The sequence below is a fragment of the Hesperophylax consimilis genome, chromosome 14 (assembly GCF_061612785.1).
Source record: "Hesperophylax consimilis isolate HC1 chromosome 14, BYU_Hcon_1.0, whole genome shotgun sequence".
Classification (NCBI taxonomy): domain Eukaryota; kingdom Metazoa; phylum Arthropoda; class Insecta; order Trichoptera; family Limnephilidae; genus Hesperophylax; species Hesperophylax consimilis.
The window spans coordinates 28,098,242-28,122,892 of record NC_142849.1 but is presented as its reverse complement, the minus strand read 5'-3'; the positions used below and the strand labels follow the sequence as shown (position 1 = coordinate 28,122,892).

The 24,651-nt window shown below is 35.6% G+C and overlaps 1 protein-coding gene across 1 annotated transcript; it reads left to right on the top strand.

Annotated features, from left to right (window-relative positions):
• The first annotated feature begins 496 nt into the window (after positions 1-496).
• Positions 497-21,393, top strand: Smu1 (Smu1 spliceosomal factor). The gene is made up of 11 exons (XM_089639698.1): positions 497-647; positions 741-807; positions 875-1,133; positions 2,477-2,665; positions 3,678-3,798; positions 4,764-4,968; positions 7,015-7,142; positions 8,058-8,159; positions 10,723-10,906; positions 11,643-11,795; positions 18,448-21,393. The coding sequence occupies exons 1-11, from the start codon at positions 622-624 to the stop codon at positions 18,544-18,546; spliced, it is 1,533 nt and encodes a 510-aa protein (XP_089495824.1). The 5' UTR covers positions 497-621; the 3' UTR covers positions 18,547-21,393.
• The last annotated feature ends 3,258 nt before the right edge of the window (positions 21,394-24,651 follow it).

The window sequence follows — 24,651 nt, the reverse complement described above, 5'->3', positions numbered from 1 at the left end:
ATTTAAATTTCCCTCCATTTTTTAAGTCCATCTCTAATATATGACCATTGTTCTCTGCTTTCATTGAAGCTATTAAAATTAGTCACAAAAAACAACGTTTTCTTCATTGGCAAATTTTTTAGGAAATAAGTTATCACATGTTTAAGTTGATTTGTTATAGAAAGTCCAGCTATTGTAAATACCTAGGGTATATTAACGTGGTAGCGTTCTTTCCGTTGACGCTCAAATACGACTAATACGATGAGAATTGTAATAATATGCTTAATATTCTGCGCAGAAAAGTTCCACATTGAACTGCGTAACAGACCGTTACCTTACTATAGCGGAACTTAATTTTCTACGCAGGGTCTCGCAGCATTTGGTTTATGTGGATTGCTTACCGATTCGTGGGACGGCGGGCTAAAATACATTTTCCATGAACCTTGCATATATCCATGAACATCTATGCTTTTATCTATGGTATGCTCAATGTCATTGTGATTGTGATTGTCATATATCTATGGTCATTGTCGTTTTCGGTTTTGAACAACTAAAGCAAATAATTTTCTTTAAAAACATTTAATATTACTACAATAATCACATTAAACTACCATTTAGAGCATTTAACTTCTAAAAACAGCAATGGCAATCGAAATTGAATCAGCTGAGTAAGTTTGGACGTAACAAATCAAGATTAACAAAATTGTACATCTTTTGGTCTTAGTTTTTATATTCATCATGCATTTGTGCTTATTCCACAGCGTTATTCGTCTCATACAGCAGTATCTGAAAGAGTCAAATCTGACAAAAACCTTACAGACTTTACAAGTGAGTATCATTCGCTTTGGATGCGGTATCAAATTTGACAAAACATAACCTAAAAATGCCTTTTTAGGAGGAGACGGGTGTTTCCTTGAATACAGTGGACAGCGTCGACGGGTTTTGCGCTGATATCAACAACGGACATTGGGATACAGTTTTGAAGGCAATTCAGTCCCTCAAACTGCCCGATAAGAAGCTGATAGACCTGTATGAACAGGTTGTGTTGGAGTTGATCGAATTAAGAGAACTTGGTGCTGCGAGGTCTCTTCTGAGGCAAACAGACCCCATGATTATGTTGAAGCAGCAGGAAGCTGAAAGATATATTCATCTAGGTAATTAAAATAATAATAAAAGTATAGGTTACTAAGACCCAAATAAATTAATTAATGCCAGAGTGACAGATTATTTCAAGTTTTAACTAAAACTTAGTCACTGAAGCAGGGGTAAAATTAGCATTTCACTGTCTGTTGATATTATTATTAACCTTTCCCTTATGGTCCTAGATAATTCCATTCAGCTCCGTTGCTGTACACTCAGTTTACAGGGTACACCGTGCCACAGTGCAGTCTGCCTGCTGTAACGAGCATATTTTTATTTTGTTTTTACGTCCAGCTGTGCTTTTTCATCTATTATAAGAACAGAATATACCTAGTGAGCTATGGAAAATTAGACACAAAGTTTTTAAAGCATAATGTTAAACTGATAAAATAAATATGAAACAATATTAGTAAAACAGTAACATAAAATAAAATAGAAACTAGAACAATTCAACATATAAGACAAATCACTAAAACTGCATTACCAACGCTACTATAATTTTTAGGATTCAACAAAGTGCTGGTATAGATTACGCTTAGTTCTATAAATGGAGTCAGTAAATACAGGGTTTTCCAATAAGAGGTGTTATTTTGATATTCAATCGTAAAAGATCAATGGTTTCGTTGCTTGTGTGGCACGTAGCGCCGTCTTGTTGAAAGTAAACGTTGTCCAGATCAATACCATCCAATTCCGGCCATAAAAAATCATTAATCATCTCTCGATAGCGCAATACATTCACCTTAACTGTTGCTCAAGCCTCATTTTCGAAAAAGTAAGGTCCAATGACTCCGCCAGACCATAAACCGCACCAAACAGTCACACATTGAGGATAGAGAGGCTTTTCAACAATAACTCTTGGGTTTTCCGAGCCCCAGATGCGACAATTTTGCTTGTTGACGAAGCCACCGAGGTGGAAATGGGCCTCATCACTCAAGATGATTTGCATTTGATTCAATCAAGTGAATTTTAATAATTTCAATGCGTTGTTGAAGCGTGTATCGTTCCATTTTTATTGATGGCGTTGTTTTTACTTGTCAAATGTCAAAAAATGACAGCTTCAAAAGTAACATCTACCGAAATAGTGGGCTATTCAAAATAACACCTCTTATTGGAAAATCCTGTATATCAATAGTACCCTCAAACTTGTTGCCCAGATCATGCATCCTATTGGTTAGCGAGTTATTGATTAGTTAAAAATCATGCATGGCCGGTGTTTTTTTTTTTTTTACTTTTTTCAGCCCTTATACCTTCAGCACATATAATTTATAAATTTTATGATTCACCTTACATGATAATATTTTTTTCACACATTTCTTTACTTACCAAAATTAAAAATCCTTTTTTTTTCTAATTCCAGAAAACCTGCTGGCCCGTTCATACTGGGACCCGCGCGAGGCGTATCCTGAGGGTGCCACCAAGGAGCGCCGTAGGGCTGCCATCGCGGCCGCCCTGGCAGGAGAGGTGTCTGTGGTGCCCTCCTCCAGGTTACTAGCCCTGCTCGGGCAGGCACTCAAATGGCAGCAACACCAGGGATTGCTTCCTCCTGGTCAGAATTTTTACGTTATTTTTATTGTGGTGGCAACATTGAAGATAATATTTTTAAAAAAAAATTGAATTGAGTAATTCAAATAAATACTGCCCCTTTCTAAGATTGATGCGAATACTGACACGTGTATTGTAAAATACTGATGTACTGACGACATTACTGATGCGCATTGCATGCTGCCTTGTCTGCAGTGCGTGGTGCTCAAAAGCCACCAGCTACGCTGGGCATATGAAACACGTGATCTGCTGTGGAACACAACTCACAAGGACTACAAAAATGCGCTCAAGAGAAATCGGGCTGTGTCCAATATTACATGGCTTGTTGCTGCTGTAGACAGAATGGTCGAAAACTTCAAATCCTCAAAGCTTCTACCGGTCACGTGGAGATAAAGAAAAAAAAATTCTTGGCGTGATCGAAGCTCTCATAGCTGCATTTTGTTTAAAAATATATGAAGTAACCATATCTTGCAACTTGTTAAAATTCTCATTGGTCATCCTAAAATAATTTTTATAATCTTGTGGATCAGTCAGCAAAATTTCATCCACTAAATTCAATGTGAGAGTTTTTCTTTTTCGAGAAGCCATTTCTTCACCCATTGTTTACGCTCCACTCGTTTCTTTGTACCGAGCACCAAAATAATAGCAATACAGGATTTTCTTTTCAGATACATTACATTAAAAGCGTCATGTGCGAGATCCTCGCAACATTACTGACGTCAGTATACTGAGATCATGTAATGGCATACAAATACTGACGGAGGCATATCAGTATAATCGGCAGGATTAGTGCTTGTTCCTGTGTATGATTTTATATGTACCGTGTTCCATAATCCAATACACGTTTATCTGGGTAGTTATTGAAGCAATCCTACCATCACCTCTTGCAAAGTTCTGAGGTTCAGATCTCCCATTCCCTGTGTTGGATTTAATACTGCCTGTCTTCAATCAGTTCAGTTCTAAGTACCCCACGTACCTGTTAGTATCACACCCTAATGTATATTTACACTTTCCAGGCACCACCATCGATTTGTTCCGAGGTAAGGCAGCCATCAGGGACCAAGAAGACGAGCAGTATCCGACGCAGCAGTCTAAAGTCATCAAATTTGGACAGAAGTCTCACGTGGAGTGTGCAAGGTATGTGAAATAATTTTTTTTTTCATTTTACAACAATAGTAGAACATTAAGGCCAAATAACTAGCGGGCAGGAATTCAGATTTTATCAAACAACAGTTCTCGCTTGAGGGCGATTTTTATAATTTAACAGGATAGAGATTACATATTCGTTCTACTGTCAGCCGTCCATCCTGTGCTACTTGCGGTGTCTACAGTGTGGTTCCAACTAAATTATTGATGAATTCTCGGTACTAGCATTTTTTCTGAATAAATTGTCATATGTGCCTTGGGCATCGAAGTGCGCAAACATAAAAAGGAAAATAAACACAAAAATAGCATAATGAATAATGAACTACATAACCCAAAATCTATTTTATTTTCATGCACAATTGGCTATCAACCTGCGTTCAAAGTGGAAAAGCATTTCCACTTCTCAATTCTACAACAAATTTCATTTTATATTTAATAATCTTTATTATTCAAAAAATTAATTATTCTGTAAACATTAATAGAGACGATGGAGCTAAGCTCAATAGTTCTTGGTATCCGGTAATTGACGGCTTCACCAGAGCTAAACGAAGAAAACCACTTTAAAAATTATACGTTAATGTTAGCTCAGAGGGTTGGAGCTGGCAACACGGTATCACATCCTCATACATAAGCTCACATTTTAACACAACCTCAAATAACACATCTGCCCTGATGATGGACACTGCAATGCTGTCCGAAACGTTGGCTAAAGAAGGAGTTAGCGCAACACGGCATAACACCCCAAAAACAAATAACAATAATACTTTTGGCCGTGAAAATCTTAAATCATAGCTATTGAAGATGTTATATTTTGAAAATCGATGATACCGTACAGCCTTGTGTACGAATTGGTCCTGCCGTTAGGCCGCTGTGCAGCATCTCTGTCCATCAAAGTGTTAAGTGACACATGTATAGTATTTGCGCTGATAAATATTCAAATTTCCGTATTTTTGCAGGTTCTCACCAGATGGTCAGTACCTGGTCACTGGTTCGGTGGACGGCTTCATCGAGGTGTGGAACTTCACCACGGGAAAGATCCGGAAAGACCTCAAGTACCAGGCGCAGGACAGCTTCATGATGATGGAGCAGGCCGTGCTCAGCGTGGCCTTCAGCAGGGACTCGGACCTGCTGGCCAGCGGATCTCATGATGGAAAGATCAAGGTAACAACCTTTGCACGGATAAGCAGAGAAGATAGACCGCCACACATGTCTGTCCTAGAGCACAGTCCTTGTTTCAATCTCAGTCTGTTATACCAATCCTTGACATGACCTGACGAAAATATTTTGTTTACTTGATCGTGCTTACTTCCTCGAGCATCCCCAACTTCTTTTTGCATTGGCATTGTATGTATTCTTTTAGGATTTTTGAATCTTCGCATTCCTAATATTGTTATAAACGCTTTGAATCTCATTTCTTCTGCACTGAGTCCACTTGATGTCCAAGGAATCTGCCAGCTCCAAGCATCACTCCCATATTCTTTTTAAATTGGTTCCTTCTTACCGCGGGATTAAGTGGCAACAAATAAAAGTAAGGATGGGTTTATTATCTAGAAATAAAAAAAAATATTTAAGAATACTAAAAATGTATTACCACAAAAAAGACATAATAAAAAAGAAATTAATTAGCATCCTACTATATAATCTGTCTGGCAAAGGGCTTGCATTGGTAAAATGAAGGTGTGATACCAGTTCGTTCTTGATGCGAAGTATGTAGTAGATTCCTGTTCTTCACAGCAACTACCAGTTTATAATTTATCCAAAAAATAATCTTGTAGTCCAATGCAACAACAGCCTCACGCTGCTGGTCTCCAAAAGGGTCCCTCTTAATCAATGAGGATCGGCCGATGCCATCCGATTCCATCAATCCAATGGTCAATGCTCCATATGCAAAGCTGATGCTCACAAAAATTGGCGAATGTGTTCGTCGAACCTCAGCCAAGAGGAATGCCCGCTGCTCTGGGCTGGTGATCAAAGAATGGCCACTGCTTCCAATTCAAATCACAGATCCTTGCTCCCTCAGGTTTGGCAACTCTCCAAGTCAGAATTCCAGGGCTGTCAATTTGACCAATAGCAAAATAACAATGTATAGGTACTTAAAGGTCCCACTCACCAAGACCATAGATGCGATGTAAGTGATGCACACACACCTTGTTACAAATCTTAAATGTAACATCCTCATTGCTAAGGATTGTGACTCCAATTTCCATGGTGGTCAAGTCTCCTCCACTCCTTGCGGTTCTGCGCTGCATCGAGAGCCGAGAACACCGACTTACTGGACGACAGTGATACTTGGTCACTCCAGCACATTGGTGACCTTCGTCTCTAGTTTCTCAACGTTAGAGTCTTCAGTAACATGCGAGCAACATGTCCAAAATACTTGAAAGCCTATTGTGGATTCCTAGCTCTTCCAGAATGGACACATTTGTTCATCAGAGTTGATATTAAACTGTTAGCTTTGCTTCTTTTGACGAATTTTCATTGACATTGTTTTTAGCCCCTCCAGTGTTTTAGATCATATATGACCATGCATTCATAATTTATAAAAGTATTTTTAGGAAATACATAATTTTTTTGGTGTTAGAAATAGAAATTATAATTCTTTCTAGTTTGCCTCAAATATGTATTTATACTGGATGCCATTAATAAAATCCAAAAAAGAGCCAAAATTTATAATTCATATTTGCTATTGTAACAATCGGTTTGTTTTAAAACTTATTTTTTATTAAATGAACGAGATAAAAGTAAAGGTACAGTTTTCTTACAAATTCATAAAAAATTAAGTAAAAATGTGGTTAGCGTTTTTGACAACATTTTTCTCGTTTGATATTAAAATTTTATTATTTAGAAATAATCATGTTTATTTTAAATGCATACACCGGAAAGATGATTTTATCTAGTTTCTAAAAACAGGATTTATTTTTTACGGAAAATTAAAAAATAAGATGTAATATAGCGCATTTGAAATACACAGAAAACATTGCAAACTGAACAAAAGTGTTGAGAGTACTGAAGGTTTAAAGGGAGAAAAAATATGTTAGCTTGTCTTATTTTTCATTTGTTTCTCTATAGTTCTTGATGAAAATAAGGTTTTGAGCTGAATATATTTCACTAGAAATTCGAATTGTAAAAGATTTACACCTTTTTCCAATGCCTCATGCAGGTTTGTTTTTTGTGATTAAAATTTTATTATTTAGTTATTTTTTTTAGATTTGGAAAGTAGCTACGGGCCAGTGTCAACGCAAGTTTGAGAAGGCCCACGTCAAGGGAGTCACCTGTCTGCAGTTCTCCAGGGACAACTCACAGGTCCTGTCCGCCTCCTTCGATCACTCCATCAGGTATGTTATTCACCCACTTCATTTGCCCTGACGAACCTGACTCCTCCACTCCTTATATCCTGGGTTCTGGGATATATGGAAAGCCGAAGATATATCACTCCAATGCATCGGAGATCCTTCCTCTCGTCACGCCTTCTGCTTTTCCAGTGACCATGAGCTTCTTCGGATTGGAGTTCTTAGTTCATGTCTAAAGTATCTTATGGGCTGGTTACAAATTGTGTGCCAGCGTGCAAGTTGGCCATGTGAGTTACTGCAGTGCAGCTACTCGCAGCTTGTGACCGCATTATAGAATTTACTGCGATGTGCGAGTCGGTCAGTAGCTCGCATCCGCATTACTACAAATTTTCACTCGCCACTCGCCTTCTCCCACCACGTCACAAGGCAGCTGATTTCACGTCACTCGCACGATTTTCGAAAGATCAGAGGCTCGTATGTTCAGGCCCATAATAATAATCATAATTCGCACTTGACTGCAGTCTCGGGCAGTAGCTACTTGCCGGTGCCATGGCAGCTATGCTCAATATGTGACCAGTCGAGGTGAGTATACTATGTCAGTAGCTGTCTACCATCAGGTCAGCAGCTTGCACTGTGTACTTGTAACCAGCCCTTTAGGATATGCTGTAGGAACAGTTGACCATTCCAGAATAAATAGATTTGCATGCCTGACTGTCCCATAGAATTCTGAGCATTCTTCTCAAGCACCATATTTAATCCATTTCCATCGACAGTTTTCACATTCTTTAGAAATATGGGGAAAATCAGCACCTGGACCATTCTCATCTCGGTGGTCTTCGGCATGCCTCTGTCACTCCAAATCTTTTTGAATGTCGTAAAAGTATCTAAAATTTGAATAGACTTTTCTTGGTGCAATGTGTGACTTTATTAAATATCGAATTTCAATGGTTTTTATTTCAGAATTCACGGCTTGAAGTCTGGAAAAACCCTCAAGGAATTCAGAGGACACACATCCTTTGTGAATGAAGTGGTGTTTACATCTGATGGTCACAATTTACTCAGGTAACTCTCTTTTTATGTGATGACCACACAACAGTCCCAACGCCTGAACCTGCTAAATTGTACCCCATTATTCAAGCGCCCCTGAGGTGATATCTCACAAAAGCGGCGCTATACAAATTATCCAATAAATAATAATATTGAGAAATGATGTGAGGCAGATGGAAATTGGGGAACGAAAGATACTAATCTTAATTATTATAAGCATTAATTACTCGCCTGAAATATCCATACAAATTGAAAATATCTCCCGAGTTAAAATAAATGCCGCCGATGGGAATAGAACCAGCATCTTCCGGTGTCCGGTCAGGTGCTCTGGACCACTGATCTACGTCGACTTATTCCCAACCCGACAAATAATTCAATATGTTCAAGTACTTCAATCGATAATTACTGCTTATTATATTTTTTTCAGCACTAACAAAGCCTTTCCTACAAATATAAATTTGGTAGTTTACAGGTGAAAAAAATATTATGTAATTTCCTATCCTTTGTGGTATGCATAAAAACCTTGTCTTATAAACTTTAGTTTATCATTAAAAAAGAATGATAGGAATCCTGTTTATTCTAATCTATTTGTAAAACTTATTTAACCTTTGGAACGCTAGGAGAAAATAGCCACCACATTATGTTATATTACATTTGCAAGCCATGCTGAAGCTGTTTCCTTACCACAAAGTGTTGGTTATGTTAAAAAAAAATGGCCGTCACTGGATGCATGGCAGATTTGAAACATCGAAATTGATTTTCATTGAAGGAAGTGAAAATGAAAGTAAACAAGTTTTTATATTTTTGATAATAAATAAATTATATTATTATTATTAAAATGTACACAAAGAAATATATTACAAATTAAAAATTCATCATCATTTAGAAGATCCATTACCAATTTTAGTGAGAATAGAAGCAATTATACTGCGCGGAGTTTGGCGGCCGTGCGGAAAGCGCCGACGATCACGAGGCTGGCCGAATGAAGCGTCGTCCCGTTTCCACAGAAGAGCGTCGTTACTTCTTGCCACGCTTGCTATGCAAGTGTCGGTTTTACCCATTAGGCACGCCAAAAGATGTTTCGTCTATTGCACGTGATAGCTTTGTGCGTCTGATGTGTTTGAAGAAAATTTTGTCCGAAATGTCTGCGAAAATTCCGATAAATATTGTTTGAGTACATAATTTATATTTTATAATAAACTTAGTACCTAAAAATAATTTTCATTCTATCTATATAAATAAAAATGTAAATGTGTGTTTGTTCAAAATCTTAAATCTTCGAAAGTTCTTCACCAATTGCTATTTTGACCCAACTTTGCATTCAAATACGCTTGTGTTTTTATATACCTATATTATTTAGATGTTACCTGTGACACCAGAGACGGTCAGTCTGGTGATGCTGGTCATCAAATGTTTATACTCATACTTACTACATACTTGATATCAAATATGCACATCTAGACGCCAGCCCACGAACAAGATACAATTAGGTACTGTCTAAAATTATCTCCATAAATCCATTAATCTCCATAACTCAATATTTCCAATATCCAGAATAAGTTTTTTTTCCGCAAATGGCCGAGACACAAATCTTTTTTGCATTAATTATTCAATTATACAACCACACAATTTACTTTTATCATTTAGAACACGTTGGCGAAGTATCCATGTTATTTTGGGTACTCATTTTTATTTATTTAAATTATGATTAAAAAGTAAATCGTAGGTTAATAATATTCAATAAAAATTCGACTTCAGTATTCAAGCTCAAAGCAAACTGTCAAAGCAGCGCGCGCATACAATCCAATGGATTAGTAATAGAGTATACGATTCTGTGCATTATACATATGAGCATTAAAGACAGTTTGTGTACGTTGGATGCTGTCATTAATATCGAATAAACTTGATGAAGATACTGGCTTGCGGGTCTCAGTGCGCATGCGCGGAAAGAACGTACGTTCTAGCAATCTTGGATACGGTTTACAGATCGCTTCCACACTCCAGTGTGTTTTACGCTTTTCACAGTATTTGAGAATGTATGTGTATTTAGACTCGCCCGCGCTGTTGTCTTGAAGCAACCTCAAGGTTGCAAAAATGTCTATTGGCCAGTTGTTTCACAAAACTTGAATAGAACCTTTACAAAACCTGAAAACTCACTTTAAAATTTTATGAATTGTTCAAATGCTGTGAAACAGCACGTCCTTAGGACTGGTGAACATAGCTTAAATAGAATGTTCACAGAACTTTAACTTTAATAAAAATTAACTTCATGTAATTACAAGCGCCGTGAACGTTTTCTGTTGAATAGGTAAATGTCATTGCGGATGGCGATTACTATGAATTTTTGTATGAAAGCAGCCTCAGGCTTGGTAGAACATAGAATTGACCTTAATCTGTCGGATGACAACAATATCTTTTTTTTTCAAAATTCTGGACTGGCTGGCGTAACTACATTCATATGAGCATCTCTCACTTCACAGAGTTAGCTGTGAAATACAACAATGTGTTGTCCCAAAATGTGTTTTTAAAATTTCCGTCAGTCGAATTTCCTGTATTATACGTGTCGTAATAATTCCAGTGCATCATCCGATGGAACCGTGAAGGTCTGGTCCGTAAAGACAACTGAATGCAGCAATACCTTCCGACCGCTGGGCGCTGCGGAACTGGCCGTGAACTCCCTGCACCTGGTGCCCAAGAACCCTGACCACTTTGTAGTGTGTAACCGGAGTAACACTATCGTCATCATGAACATGCAGGGACAGGTAATACACTCTTGTTGATGTGATTTTAGTTTCTTATTCTTCGTCAGTTGGGGATCGAGGATCATATAGGATATTCCATCCCTGGTACCATTCTAATTGTTTCACTACCCTCACCGTATTTTACACTTTTTTGCTCGTCTGATAGTGACTTATATCGTCGTTGGACTGCCTGTCAATATCTGTCAAATTATATTTTACACACGCGTGTATCATCCTTGATTTGAGGGCTTGACTTTCCAAATTACGTGTGTGCATCAGCCGCAGGTAAAAAATTAACATCTTGTGTTGGAAGTTCATTTGTAAAGACCGTTATGAAGTAATCAGCAAACAAGTCTATAACTTTTTTGCGGTTGTGTCGATAAGGTTAATAAAAACAGTGTATATTGTAACCCAACTTCTTAAAATCTAAGGCCCAGTTGTTTTGCAAAAATTCATATGTGACTAAGTCAAATGGCCATTGAGCGCCATTTTGTTTTTTTTGACAGTTGAAAGTTAAAAGTCTGTTTCAGCTTTTGAACAAATTGTGATCAGCAGAAGAGATAATTTATTAGAAAGCTGAAACGCATCTAGAATTGGTGTTTAATGGGGACCTTTGTCCAAATGTAAAAAAAAAAAAATGGTGCTGAATGGCCATTTGATGACAATGTTACATTTGAATTTCTGTAAAACAACCCATCCTAAGAGTTCCCTTTCACTATTCTAACAAATAAATTAATTTTAAATATTGTGTCTGCAGATAGTACGATCGTTCTCCACGGGTAAGCGCGAGGGTGGCGCCCTGATGTGCGCATGCCTGTCTCCGCGCGGGGAGTTCATCTACTGCGCTGGTGAGGACCTGGTGCTGTACTGCTTCTCCACCAGCTCTGGGAAGCTGGAGAGAACTCTCACCGTAAGTATCAATCGAGAATCCAAAAGCAAAAATCTGCTGAACCGGTGTCGACTTAATACATTATTTGAACAATTCAAATTATCTTATTGTTACTAATTATTATTATTGAAAATTCAATCTTGTGGATGTCGGACATTTAAAGTAAGTATATTTTCATTTTGTGGACCGTTAACACTTGTAAGTGATACCTAATAGACCACCATTACGATCTGAACACATCACCCGCCAGTCTAAGCTATCCTCAATCAAATGCGCAAGTTGTAAGTTTAGTAAAGATCGTCAAAAATATTTAAAGAAAAACAACTAAAACTGATCCATTTCTTGCAATGTTACATTATGGAAATACATAGTTCAAAAAATTATTTTCTTTTATACAATTATTTATATTTTAGTTATTGACTTATTTTGGACTAGTATTTTAATGTAACGTCAATTTAGATGTAATTTGCCAGTAACCAGTCAACTTAGACCAAAGATAGTTAAATTTATTATGAGTAAATTTAAAGATTGTCGGAATAAAATGAAAAAAATATATTAATAAAATGGTTAGAAACTTTTCAGGTTAATGTTTCCTTACTCCACTTTTTTTACATGAACTCCACACAGGCGTAATTATTAAAGCACACAAATTATTTTAAAAACGCTTTTTCTCTCAAGTTTCAACTTAATTACTGTAAGAAAAACTACAGTGAAACACTCTGAAGAAGTTTTCCAAGGGACCGGGCAAAAAAAAAACACTTCTTAAGTGGGTATGATTTGACATTTTCACGGCTAAAATATATAATTTATTATTATTAGGATCGAAAAACAAAACTTTGTAAGATGGTAAAAGATGCGTTATTTCCGTTTTTATTCGATGTTTAAAATTTTCCTGGTCAAAAGATCTTGTACCGCCATCTTGGATTTTGTTAGTATGAGATGACGTTTGCCGAAAGGTTTTGTTTCAATGCGCCCAAATAATGGAAATAATTAAGAACCTAATACAATTAAATGTTCTCCAACATAAATGGTTGTTTCTTGTACTAATTAAGTTGAAAGAAATTGTTACTTCAGTACTTTGAGCCTATTTAGCAGTAAGCAGAGCAAGGAAACTTTACCTTTGTCAGAATTAAGGATAGGAGATAAAGTAGTATTTAAAATGTATCTTGTCAATGGTCGTACTAGTTTTACATAACTTATCGTTCGAACCAATATTGCTTGTATCGATTACACTGAAACTCTCTTAAGAAGTTTTCCAAGGGACCGGGGAAAAAAAACTTCTTAAGTGGGAAAACTTCTTAAGTGGGATTCAATTTTAGCCATTTAATAACTCGAGTCCGGGGCATACGTCATTCCTATGTCTACCTACGTTAAATTGTCGTGAAAACAAGCTCATATGATCCAAGCGGTCAAAAAAAATATATATATATACATCTTCTAGTTATCATGCGTTTCAATCTACATTTTAAATTTATGCATATGTATTTCCTAACCTTCAAACTTAATTTATGACAAATGTCAGATGAAACATGATGCACGGCAATTTTTGATGTTTGAATGAAAAAAACGTAATTATAATGCATATTTTACCATCTCCCCCGCCATATAGTCATGTTGTTATGTATTTAAAGGTGAAATATTCCATATTAACCGTGATCCGATAGATTATCAAAAGTTTTTCGTGTTTTACAAATTCGATGGAATAAAAATTTTATACAATAATATTACGAAACATCTCTATGTTCATTATCAAAGGGAAGATTATTGAAGGAGGCGTCAAATGTATGCAAATGTAGATCTAGCCCACGTTGTCATTAAGGTTGAGTTTAACAATCTATGGTTAACTGTAGTGTTACGATCAGTAATTTCCGCGATCCTTATAATCTAACCGAAAAATAAATAATAGTGATTAAAAAACACAAAGAAAACATTTCAATTAAAGTATAAACGCACTACGCTTTAAATATCTAAAATAAATAGTGGATAATACCAAAGAAAAGTAATATCTGTGCATAAAAACAGTTACTTAAAACAACATAACCTCAAACGCCAAGTGTCATTGTCTATGCAAGAGTGCCAACAATAAATACTAAGTAGTTATTGCCAGTACTAATTTTTCAAATGTACATTTGTGAGGGGTATTTCTGAACAAATAATTTAGTGATGTCAAACACTCGTAGCAAAAACCAAATAATCGCTGATGAAAAACCAGACATGGACAAAATTATCGAGTACATTGATAAAAAATTTGAAAATTTGAAAAGGGATTTATTCATCAAAATTGAATCTCAGGCAAAAGAGACTACAAAATCCATGGAATTCATCAGTGCTCAATATGATGAATTAATAAAAAAAATGGATGCCACAAATAATATAAACCAAGTTATTCAAACTGACTTTCAAAATATTAAAAAAGATCTAACAGAAAAAAATAATATCATCAAAAGACTTGAAATCAGACTGGCTGACATTGAAACTACTTCAAGGTGTAATAATTTAGAAATAGCTGGAATTCCTCAACAGAACAGAGAACAACCTATTGAAATTGTGAGGAAAGTTGCTGCCGCAGCTGGAATCAATCTAAAACACACTGATATAAATAACGTCAACAGAGTCCCAGACAGACGAAATGGGGCTCCACCTAAGCTTCTTGTTACCTTTTGCGAAAAAAGACAAAGAGATTTCCTCCTTGAAAAGAAGAAAGAGATAAATTATGAAGAAATCAAGGATCTGACTACATCTCCAATCTTCATTGGGGAAGATTTAAGCCCGTACCACAAAGAAATTCTTTGGAAATCTAAACAAATAGCCAAAGAAAAAAATTACCAATTTGTTTGGTATAAACAAGGTAAAGTTATGCTGAGGAAACAACAAAATGAAAAAATTATCTACATTAAGCGCTTAGATGATTTAGTGAAAATAATTTAATATAAAATAAATATGAAAAAAAAACGTTACCATCCACTTAATAATTTAGTTTGCTAAAATGAATACCACAATAATTACTTCTGAACCAAAGATTTTAACAACTTTAAATAATTACTTCAAAATTCTACATACAAATATAAGAAGCATAAATAAAAATTTCGATGAATTGCAAATTCTACTAAAATCTATCGGACTTCGCTTTGACATCATAATTCTCACTGAATGTTGGATTAATAAGAAATCTTCACCCATGGAGATTTCTGGATATACTACCTACTCAACCTTAATTAGTAATAAACAAAATGATGGCGTAATTGTCTACGTAAAAAATGAAATAAAAGCTGAAGTGAAGGAAACCACAATATTAAATGCCAATTGTCTAAAAATTAAAATTGGAAATGAATCAACTATACTAGCAATCTATCGATCACCTTCATCTTACAATTTGGATCCTTTTATTAATTCCTTGGATGAGGTACTCTCTCTACAAAAAGAAACTAAAAATGTTTTTCTTATTGGAGATCTAAATATAAATATTCTCGATAACGGTCACCCCCAAAAAAATGAATATCTGCAGACATTAGCCTCTCATGGTCTTAAAAGTCTTATAAATGAACCCACTCGAAAAGTTGAAAATTCCAAAACCTGCATTGACCATATAATGAGTAAAACTAAAAAACATACGCAATCTGTCATATACGAATCAACAATAACTGATCATTTTACAACAATCCTAGCAATAAACCAAAACAAAGCAAGGAAAATTCAAAATAGACCGTCTATAATTGAAAAAACAGAAACAAACTGGAATGCCGTTAAGCATAATTTGCAAAATACTGAATGGGAAAAAATTCAAAATATTGACAACACAAATGATGCGTGGAATAGCTTCATTGATAAAATCCAACATAACATAGTGTCCAATACCAAAAAAACTACGAAGAAAATTTCACACAAGAATATACACATAAAGCCTTGGATCTCACAGAATATTATAAACTGCATAAGAAAAAGAGACGAATTACATAAAAAACTTAAACAAAATCCTTATGATATACACAAGCTACGATACTATAAAAGATATAGAAACATCTGCAAAAACATCATAAACACCACAAAAGAGTCCTATTATAAAAATAAAATAGAAGCATGTAACGATAATCCCAGAAAAATGTGGCAAATCATAAATGAACTCACGAATTCTAAATCCACCAGTAATACATCAAAAATCGATGAACTGAACATAAACAAGGTTCCCACTCTATATGCCGAAAACCCTGACAAAATTCTTGATCATGTTAATGATTTTTTTACAAATGTTGGATCAAAATTAGCCAAACAAATTACATTACGTGTTAAAAATGATGCAGACAAACCAAATGAAGCTCGACATCTGGAAAGAGAACTTAATTTCAAACAAATAACCGCTGACGAAATCAAAAACATAATTACTTCCCTAAAACCAAATGTGTCATCAGGGGATGATGTAATCTCAACCAATGCAATAAAACATCTCAGTGAAGAAATTACCTTCCCGCTGACACACCTTATCAATCTATCTATAGCTAAAAGCGTATTTCCCACATCCCTTAAAGAAGCTACTGTTATACCTATTTATAAACAAGGATGTAAAAATGATATCAATAACTATCGACCAATAAGCCTTCTCAGTACCTTTTCTAAAATATTGGAAAAAGTACTAAAAAAACAACTTATGATGTACCTAGAAGATAATAACCTAATATCGAAATCTCAGTACGGTTTTAGAAAAAACTTGAGTACTGCCGACGCCATAGACGATATCATAAATACGATCACAAAAAGCTTAGACCAAGGAAATAAATCTTTGGCAATTTTTATAGACCTGCAAAAGGCCTTTGACACGATAGACCATAAAATCCTTTTCAAGAAACTTAAAACAATTGGGATGTCAAACACAACTCTAAATCTACTGATAAGTTACATGTCAGAACGTTCACAGTGTGTTAAAATTGACAAGTGTAAAAGTAAACCTCTCCCAATCAATTACGGTGTACCGCAAGGAAGTGTCCTAGGACCTTTATTATTTCTGATATATATAAATGATATCTGCAACTTACACACCAACGGAAAAATCATTAGTTTTGCCGACGACACTGTCATTTTATTTAATGAAAGTGATTGGATAACCACCTACAAACAAGCTGAAAACGGGCTTATCCTTCTGCAAAAATGGCTTATGCAAAACTCACTCACACTTAATGTTAACAAAACTAAATATTTAACGTTTTCTATAACGGCTAGAGGACAACCAGCTGAAGATTATGCTCTAAAATTACATGATTGTCAAGGAAAAAACGAAACGCAATCATGCCACTGCCCCACCATAATACACTCTAGAAGTATAAAATATCTCGGCATTGAAATTGATGAAAATCTTCGATGGGACTCCCACATAAATAGTATCACAAATAAACTCACAAAGCTTATATACTACTTTAGAAATATACGCAATGTACTAAGTATAAATGATTTATATAAGGTATACTATGCTCTCTGTCAATCACGCATAGAATATGGGATTATTGGATGGGGATCTGCCTCAAACATCCACATGAAGCAGCTTATTAAAACTCAAAAAGCAATAATAAAAATAATCCTTAAAGTACCCATAAGAACTCCATCAAAAGACATTTTTAAAAATTTTAAAGTGTTCAGTATAATAAAACTATACTCAAAAAATGCTCTAATCAAATTTACAGAAAAATATGAGTACCCTGCCGACCAACACAACTATATTACAAGGAAGAAATCCTCAAAACTATTGAACATCCCAAAATTAAATACGTCTTTTGGCCAGAAAAATCATCATTTCCATGCTACAAAACTATATAATGCCCTGCCAATTGAACTCAAAAACACAACGGAGACACAAAAATATAAAAACAACATCAAATTATGGCTAAGTAAACATGAAGATGAGGAAATCAATAAAATTATGAACTGAACAAATGTGAAGACAATTTTTTAAATTTTTTTTGTAGAAATTAACAAGGAAATCACGATCTACACCTATACAAAAACCTACAGTCCGCCTCGGAACAGGAATACCTAGTGAGGAGGACTGCGAATAATATACTTATCTTTGTAATTATAATTGTCGTTAATAAAAAAAAAAAATAAAAAAAAAAAAAAAATATATATAATCTTTCATGTTATTTCGGCCTTAAAGACGCTTGCATATTTGTTACATAATTCCGCATTGTTTATTCGTTCCATTGCTATTTTACCTAGTTAGGGGATTAGAAGACGGGGTATTTGGTTTATTTATTGGTTACGGCAGGTTACGGCTTACGGCCCGGCGGCCGACAAAGGGTTTTATGGTCTCAGGTACTAGGTATGGGTTTCAGTCAACGTCTTTCAATTTATGACTTGGAAAAAGGTTCATTTTAGATATTTTGCGACACAATATTTCGTTTGTGTTGATTTTACCGCCGGATTTCTAAAACCTCTTAAGCGGGAAGCAGTTTTAGCTCTAAAACTTCTTATGTGGGAAAAAATCGTGTTTTTTGTATGGAATTTTCAAGGGACCAAAAATCAAAACTTCTTAAGCGTGAAAACTTCTTAAGTGGGAAAACTTCTTAAGTGGGAACTTCTTAAGCGAGTTTTACTGTATTTCCATTTGAACTATACAACCACTTGCTTCTTCTCAAAATTGCTATGAATCATAAGCCAATGAATTAAACATAATTTTCTTATTCCACAGGTTCACGAAAAATCCGTTATAGGACTGTCCCATCACCCCCACCAGAATCTCTTGGCCACCTACAGCGAAGATGGCTTGCTGAAGCTGTGGAAACCTTAAATACTTTCCGTCCCTCAACTCCTCACCTTTACATAAGTGTGTGAACATTTTATATGACATATCTTCCTTGACGATATCAATTCAAATATTTGTAACCTGAACCAGCCGGCTGTCGCATATGTGATCCATCAGCGGCTATTCCCGCACGTAGATGTCGCATATTTGATCTATCACTAAAACATTGTGTCAAAACTTGCAGCGTGATGGAATAGATTGTGTTGAAACGGCCAGCGTTTTAAAGACTAATAATAAGTTTAATTAAAAACATGTTGTACTATTGAGATACTCTCTCTAGTACAAGGATGCGAAGCTTACATTCGACCTAGAGTAAGTATGTAGATTAGTTATTATTACTGTCAATAATTCATTTTCCCATTAATTTACAGTGAAACTCTCTTAATCTGCGTACAGACAATTAGCAACACAACAGACAATGCAACCCTTGTATATGTGGATGTATTGTGTTCACCATACTAGCGATGAGTCATGACTCATTTTATTAACACACTTCGGCCGGGAAAGGTAGTTCTACCCATTCGGTCGATTGATGTCTAAGGCCGGGAAGGGTAGTTCTACCTTTTGCGCCGGCCTCATTTCAATGGCAAAAAAGACAGAATTATTCAATGTTTTTACATGCATATTATATACCAATTTCTTTGTAAAGGTCCCAACTATGTACATAATTATCGAATCGTAATGCAAGTCTTTTTTTTAATTTATTTTCGTGCCTTTTGTTTACATCGGTATTTCAACAAAAGGATAGTATATTATTTGTTAGTGAAATAATTCGATTCCTGGAATGAGGGTTTTTATGACCGTGAAACATGATTCGAATCTTTTTCTCCGTTCCGCCCCCACTCAACTCCTATGTGCAAGCGAGCAAGAGATGTCGGGCGTATTTAAAGAAAGCAGGTATGAGCAAATACCGATAGGCGGACAATAATAAACATATTACAAGGTTAATTGAGTTACATTTCAAATAATATTCGATTTTCGTTTAGTACTTTTATAGCTTGGGTATGCTGAGTTACTATGTAGAAATTTTTATTAAAATATTTTATTTATTTTCGAAGATATAGTATTAAATTTTTAACGATTTAAAACAAATTAAAGAAATTCGCATGGGGCCTTTATTTTCACCCGGACTTAGCATAGCGCCAGCGCAAAAAATACCCAGCCGAAATGGGTTAACATCGGGAGCCGCGGTACCAAGTCAATATTTTCGTTTTAAAGAGTCGACTCAATTGAACGACGGCTCAATTGAATGAGAACCGTGAGTTCAGGGCGATGAGCATTAAGAATTCTGTGCTCGCCCAATACGACTCGCCCTATACAGCCCCCCTGGTAAGGCTCCCAGCGTATAAATGATCGTACGACTCTTGGTACCGGTATGCTGACTCGTACCACGAGAAAAATAAGATGCTAGGTAGTTAGCAGATGTTGTTACATATGTCTAAGTCCAGATGTCGGACGGTCAGATGCCGTTCACGTTTCTGAGTATGTTATAGGAATTAAAGAGCGAACATTCTGTTTGCACCCGTTCCCGCCAGTTTACCGCAATTCAATTGTCCACCCAATTTCCTCAGTTTTATCACGAAATTGCACGTTTCAATCGCGTTGTCACTGTGAACTACCGTCAAAGAGCTTTGTTCTACACACTGCGAATCCTTTGTGTTCGTCGAAAAATTGGCAATCGACGGATCGCAGCACGCCACCTATAAATGCTCGTTCGGTGCGCAGTTTGTGAGCTCAGCGATGTACACTATGGTAATTTGTTACAACCTTTTTTTGCATGGCATTGTGTTACTAATAGCTGTACGCGGCAATATAAGGTATTTTAAGGAACCCGAAAATAAATTCATTTCATGGAAAATGAAAACCTTATATTTTGTAGGTTCATTTTTTGATTTCAGTTTTCAGGGATTGAAAAAACTTAAATTCTAAAGAGGCAACCTTCAATGCGGGTTTTACTGTAATCTATCCTTTTAGTAGGTACCTAATAATTTACTTTCAGCGCTTTTAAAGTAAAGGAATTAAGTAATTCTAGTTTTTTTTTTTTATTAAATATCTTACACATCCACTCTTTGTGGTAATCATTTCAGATTACAAATTGTAATTGCTCCATAATTATTTAGTTTTTTTTTTTTTTTTTACTTTTTATAGTACCTAATTTTGTAAAAAAAAACTTTTATTTGCTCGGGAGTTCAATTTGACATATTTAAATGGTGACCGGATAAATCATCAAAATAATAATTCATTAAAAAATTTCTTTAAAAAGTTATATAAAGTCATGGAAAGTGATGAAACAAAAACTTTTTTAACTGGGTTAAGTAGGTTAGGTTTGAATTTTTTTTTCATCGTTTCTAATGACTTTATATCACTTTTTAAAGGTTGTGTTGAATTGTCAATGTGTTGATTTATCATGAAACCATTTAAATACAATCTTGTGTTTCATCATCATTATGAAATGGCGATATACAATGTCAGGCAAGTGTAAGAGACAGATCGCGTGCTAAATGGGCTAGAACCAAACAGTACTAAGTGGCGACATTGGTTTCTATTTAAATCTACATGGAAGGCATTTCTAGTTTGTATTATCCTATTCAGTCACAGTAACTTTTACTTTTGGTTTTGCTGAATAATATATAAATATTTGCCATTTTATGGGGGTTAATTTTGGTACATAATATATTAGATTGATTATTTATGTTAGGTTGTGTAATTCAGACACTAACCAATGTTAAAGGCGCTAAATAATTTACATATTATGTACAAATTGTAAGATGACAATCTCCTACATAATCTTCTGTTCTTGTGTGTATATAATTTAATGACAAACCAAATAAAAGCAATAAATAAGCATTTTAAAAACAATTAATTACTTATTTAATTTTTAAGAGGTATTTCACCACCTCTGAGTAAACTGCCTATTTACGCTACTCGTCCATTAGCAAATATTATCCATTTCATTACCGTTGAGTAATGCTACCTGTAAAGAGAATGGCTGTTTTTACTGCCATGTTAATCTTAGGATTAAAGTTACTCGAAGTTCACTCTGATGTGGTGAAAAACCTCCGAAGGGAGTAGCTTCCAATAAACTTGTTCACATGTAAAGATAGTAGATGTGACTTAAGAAAAAATATGCCTGTTGGACTAATGCATCCCCAATTTTGGGAATGTTTGAGGTTGAAGGAATTGGAAAGGGGAGAAGGTTAGAAAGTACCTGACTTCACATATAGTCACTAGACGAAGCTGTGTCAAGCAACATTTCAATTTCTTCTTCTTTCGTTTGATGGGGGGGTAAGAGGGGAACGTCTAGGTCAGTGAGTCAGTCTAGGGCCTCAGGCATCGCCCTGTGGACCTCATCAATCCTGCCGATGAATGCAGCTGGCATTCAATGACCATATGTTGGGCGGTCTGCGCCACACCGCATTCACACATCGCCGACTCATTAAGGCCCCACCTATGCATCATGTGGGCACAGCGGCTGTGGGAGAACCTTATCTTATTGATGGAGGACCAGAGTTTAAGAGACAGTGATAATCCAGTGGGGTCGTGCACGAGATGGGCATTTCTCACCTCGGCTGATTGCCACTCAAGTTTCCATCTTCTGGAGTGAAAGGTAATCGGAGGAGCCTCTCACCTTCCATCCAGAAGGGTTTTCAGGACTTCAAGCGGCATGCAGGGTGAGTGACTGCACCATCGTGCAAATGTACTGCACTTTTTTTGCAGCGCCTTTTATTCCCACTGAGGAATACTTGTAAATTGTAAGTTATAGAAATTTGTAAATTTCTATACTCTTGTGCCTAATGTTTGTCAAAAACCATTAAATCGCATTATATTAAGGTGATAAGTAAAAATATTTACTCTGGTTTAAATTTTTTAAATTCATAGGAATGTTTATAACTTTCTTCTCCTCATTTTGCTATGACAAAAACGGGATCCAATTCAAATAAAACAACTAATTAGTACATTGTTAATAATATTTATTAAAAATCACTATTTTGGGGCCACCATAAAATGAATGGACATTAATACATAATATATAGAAAATGCATAAATTTACAAGTCGTTTTATACAATATAACCTTTAAATTAAATCATATAATTTTCTTTCTTGTCAACGGTAATAATAATAATTGGGTTTTGATATAATTCTGTACCTACGTCGAAAGTCCATCTGTTGTACAGGCATTGAGCTGATGCAGGTATCTGCTTTACAGACATTGAGCCAATGCAGATATCTGTTGTATGGACACTAAACCAATGCAGATATCTGTTGTACGGACATTGAGCCAACACAGATATCTGTTGTGCAGAAATTGAGCTAATGCAGATATCTTTTGTGAAGACATTGAGCCAATGCAGATATCTGTTGTACGGACATTGAGCCAATGCAGATATCTCTTGTGAAGACATTGAGCCAATGCAGATATCTGTTGTACGGACATTGAGCCAATGCAGATATCTCTTGTGAAGACATTGAGCCAATGCAGATATCTCTTGTGAAGACATTGAGCCAACGCAGTTATCTGTTGTACAGAAATTGAGCTAATGCATATATCTTTTGTGAAGACATTGAGCCAATGCAGATAAGTTATGTTCAGACACTAAGCCAATGCAGATATCCGCTGTTGAAAATTTTGACAATGAAATGTTTGTTTTACAATCCAGACCTTTGACTTCCGAGATACAGATTTTAATATCCAATAACAATATTTTTCAGATGTTTTCTACACCAAAAGAACAGTATTTCACTAGATATTAATATTTGCTAGACAGTTCTCCTTTTACAAGTGAAAATTAATTCATAGAAAATCAAAATTATTAGCTATAAAAATATATTCAATAATTAACTTTTATAAAATAATGATAATCAATTTTTATTTGTGATTAATTCATAAATAATTTGTGAGAACATTAATTCCGCACGCAGAATATTACCATTATTTTTTAATGCAAACACAAGCCTGTTGGAGAAATTAGAGAATTTCATAGGGCTGAAGATAATGGGAGGGGAAGGAGACGGGGGAAGTAGAACTGTTAAGTGATCACCCAAGTGATGCTGAAAGTATATCAATCCAGGAAAACGAAAATATATCTTTAAATCGTTTACAAGATAAATATCAAATTAATTATTTTATTTGCGTTAAACTCATAACCTCTGAGACCGGAGTCCATTTTGTAAAATGTGAATACCGCACAAGAGACCCAACTTTCCGAAGCCAGCGGGAGATTGGTATCCCTTATTTCGAAAAAGTTACTATAATTAAGGTATTTTTATTTTATATTTACGTTGCTGAATTCATTTTGTATAACAATTTAAAATGTGCTATTTTCGATTTGCTGACATCGACATCATGCCGGACAACGATGGTGACAGCCGTCTTACCATCCAGTGACATTTTCATAAGTGTCATAATGACGTTGTAGCCAGTTGGAACTGTTTCAGAATGTGCGGTTTTAGATCGTTTTTAAAATAAGTTATTATGAATGAAAATATTAAAATGACTCATTTTTAGTACAGGGTTTTCCAATAAGAGGTGTTATTTTGAATAGCCCGCTATTTCGGTAGATGTTACTTTTGAAGCTGTCATTTTTTGGCATTTGACAAGTAGAAACTACGCCATTAATAAAAATGGAACGATACACGCTTCAACAACGCATTTAAATTATTAAAATTCACTTGAGTGAATCAAATGCTAATCATCTTGAGTGATGAGGCCCATTTCCACCTCGGTGGCTTCGTCAACAAGCAAAATTGTCGCATCTGGGGCTCGGAAAACCCAAGAGTTATTGTTGAAAAGCCTCTCTATCCTCAACGTGTGACTGTTTGGTGCGGTTTATGGTCCGGCGGAGTCATTGGACCTTACTTTTTCGAAAATGAGGCTGGAGCAACAGTTACGGTGAATGGATTGCGCTATCGAGAGATGATTTTTTATAGCCGGAATTGGATGGTATTGATCTGGACAACGTTTACTTTCAACAAGACGGCGCTACGTGCCACACAAGCAATGAAACCATTGATCTTTTACGATTGAATATCAAAATAACACCTCTTATTGGAAAACCCTGTATAATGATCAGAATCGGAAAATAAACTTC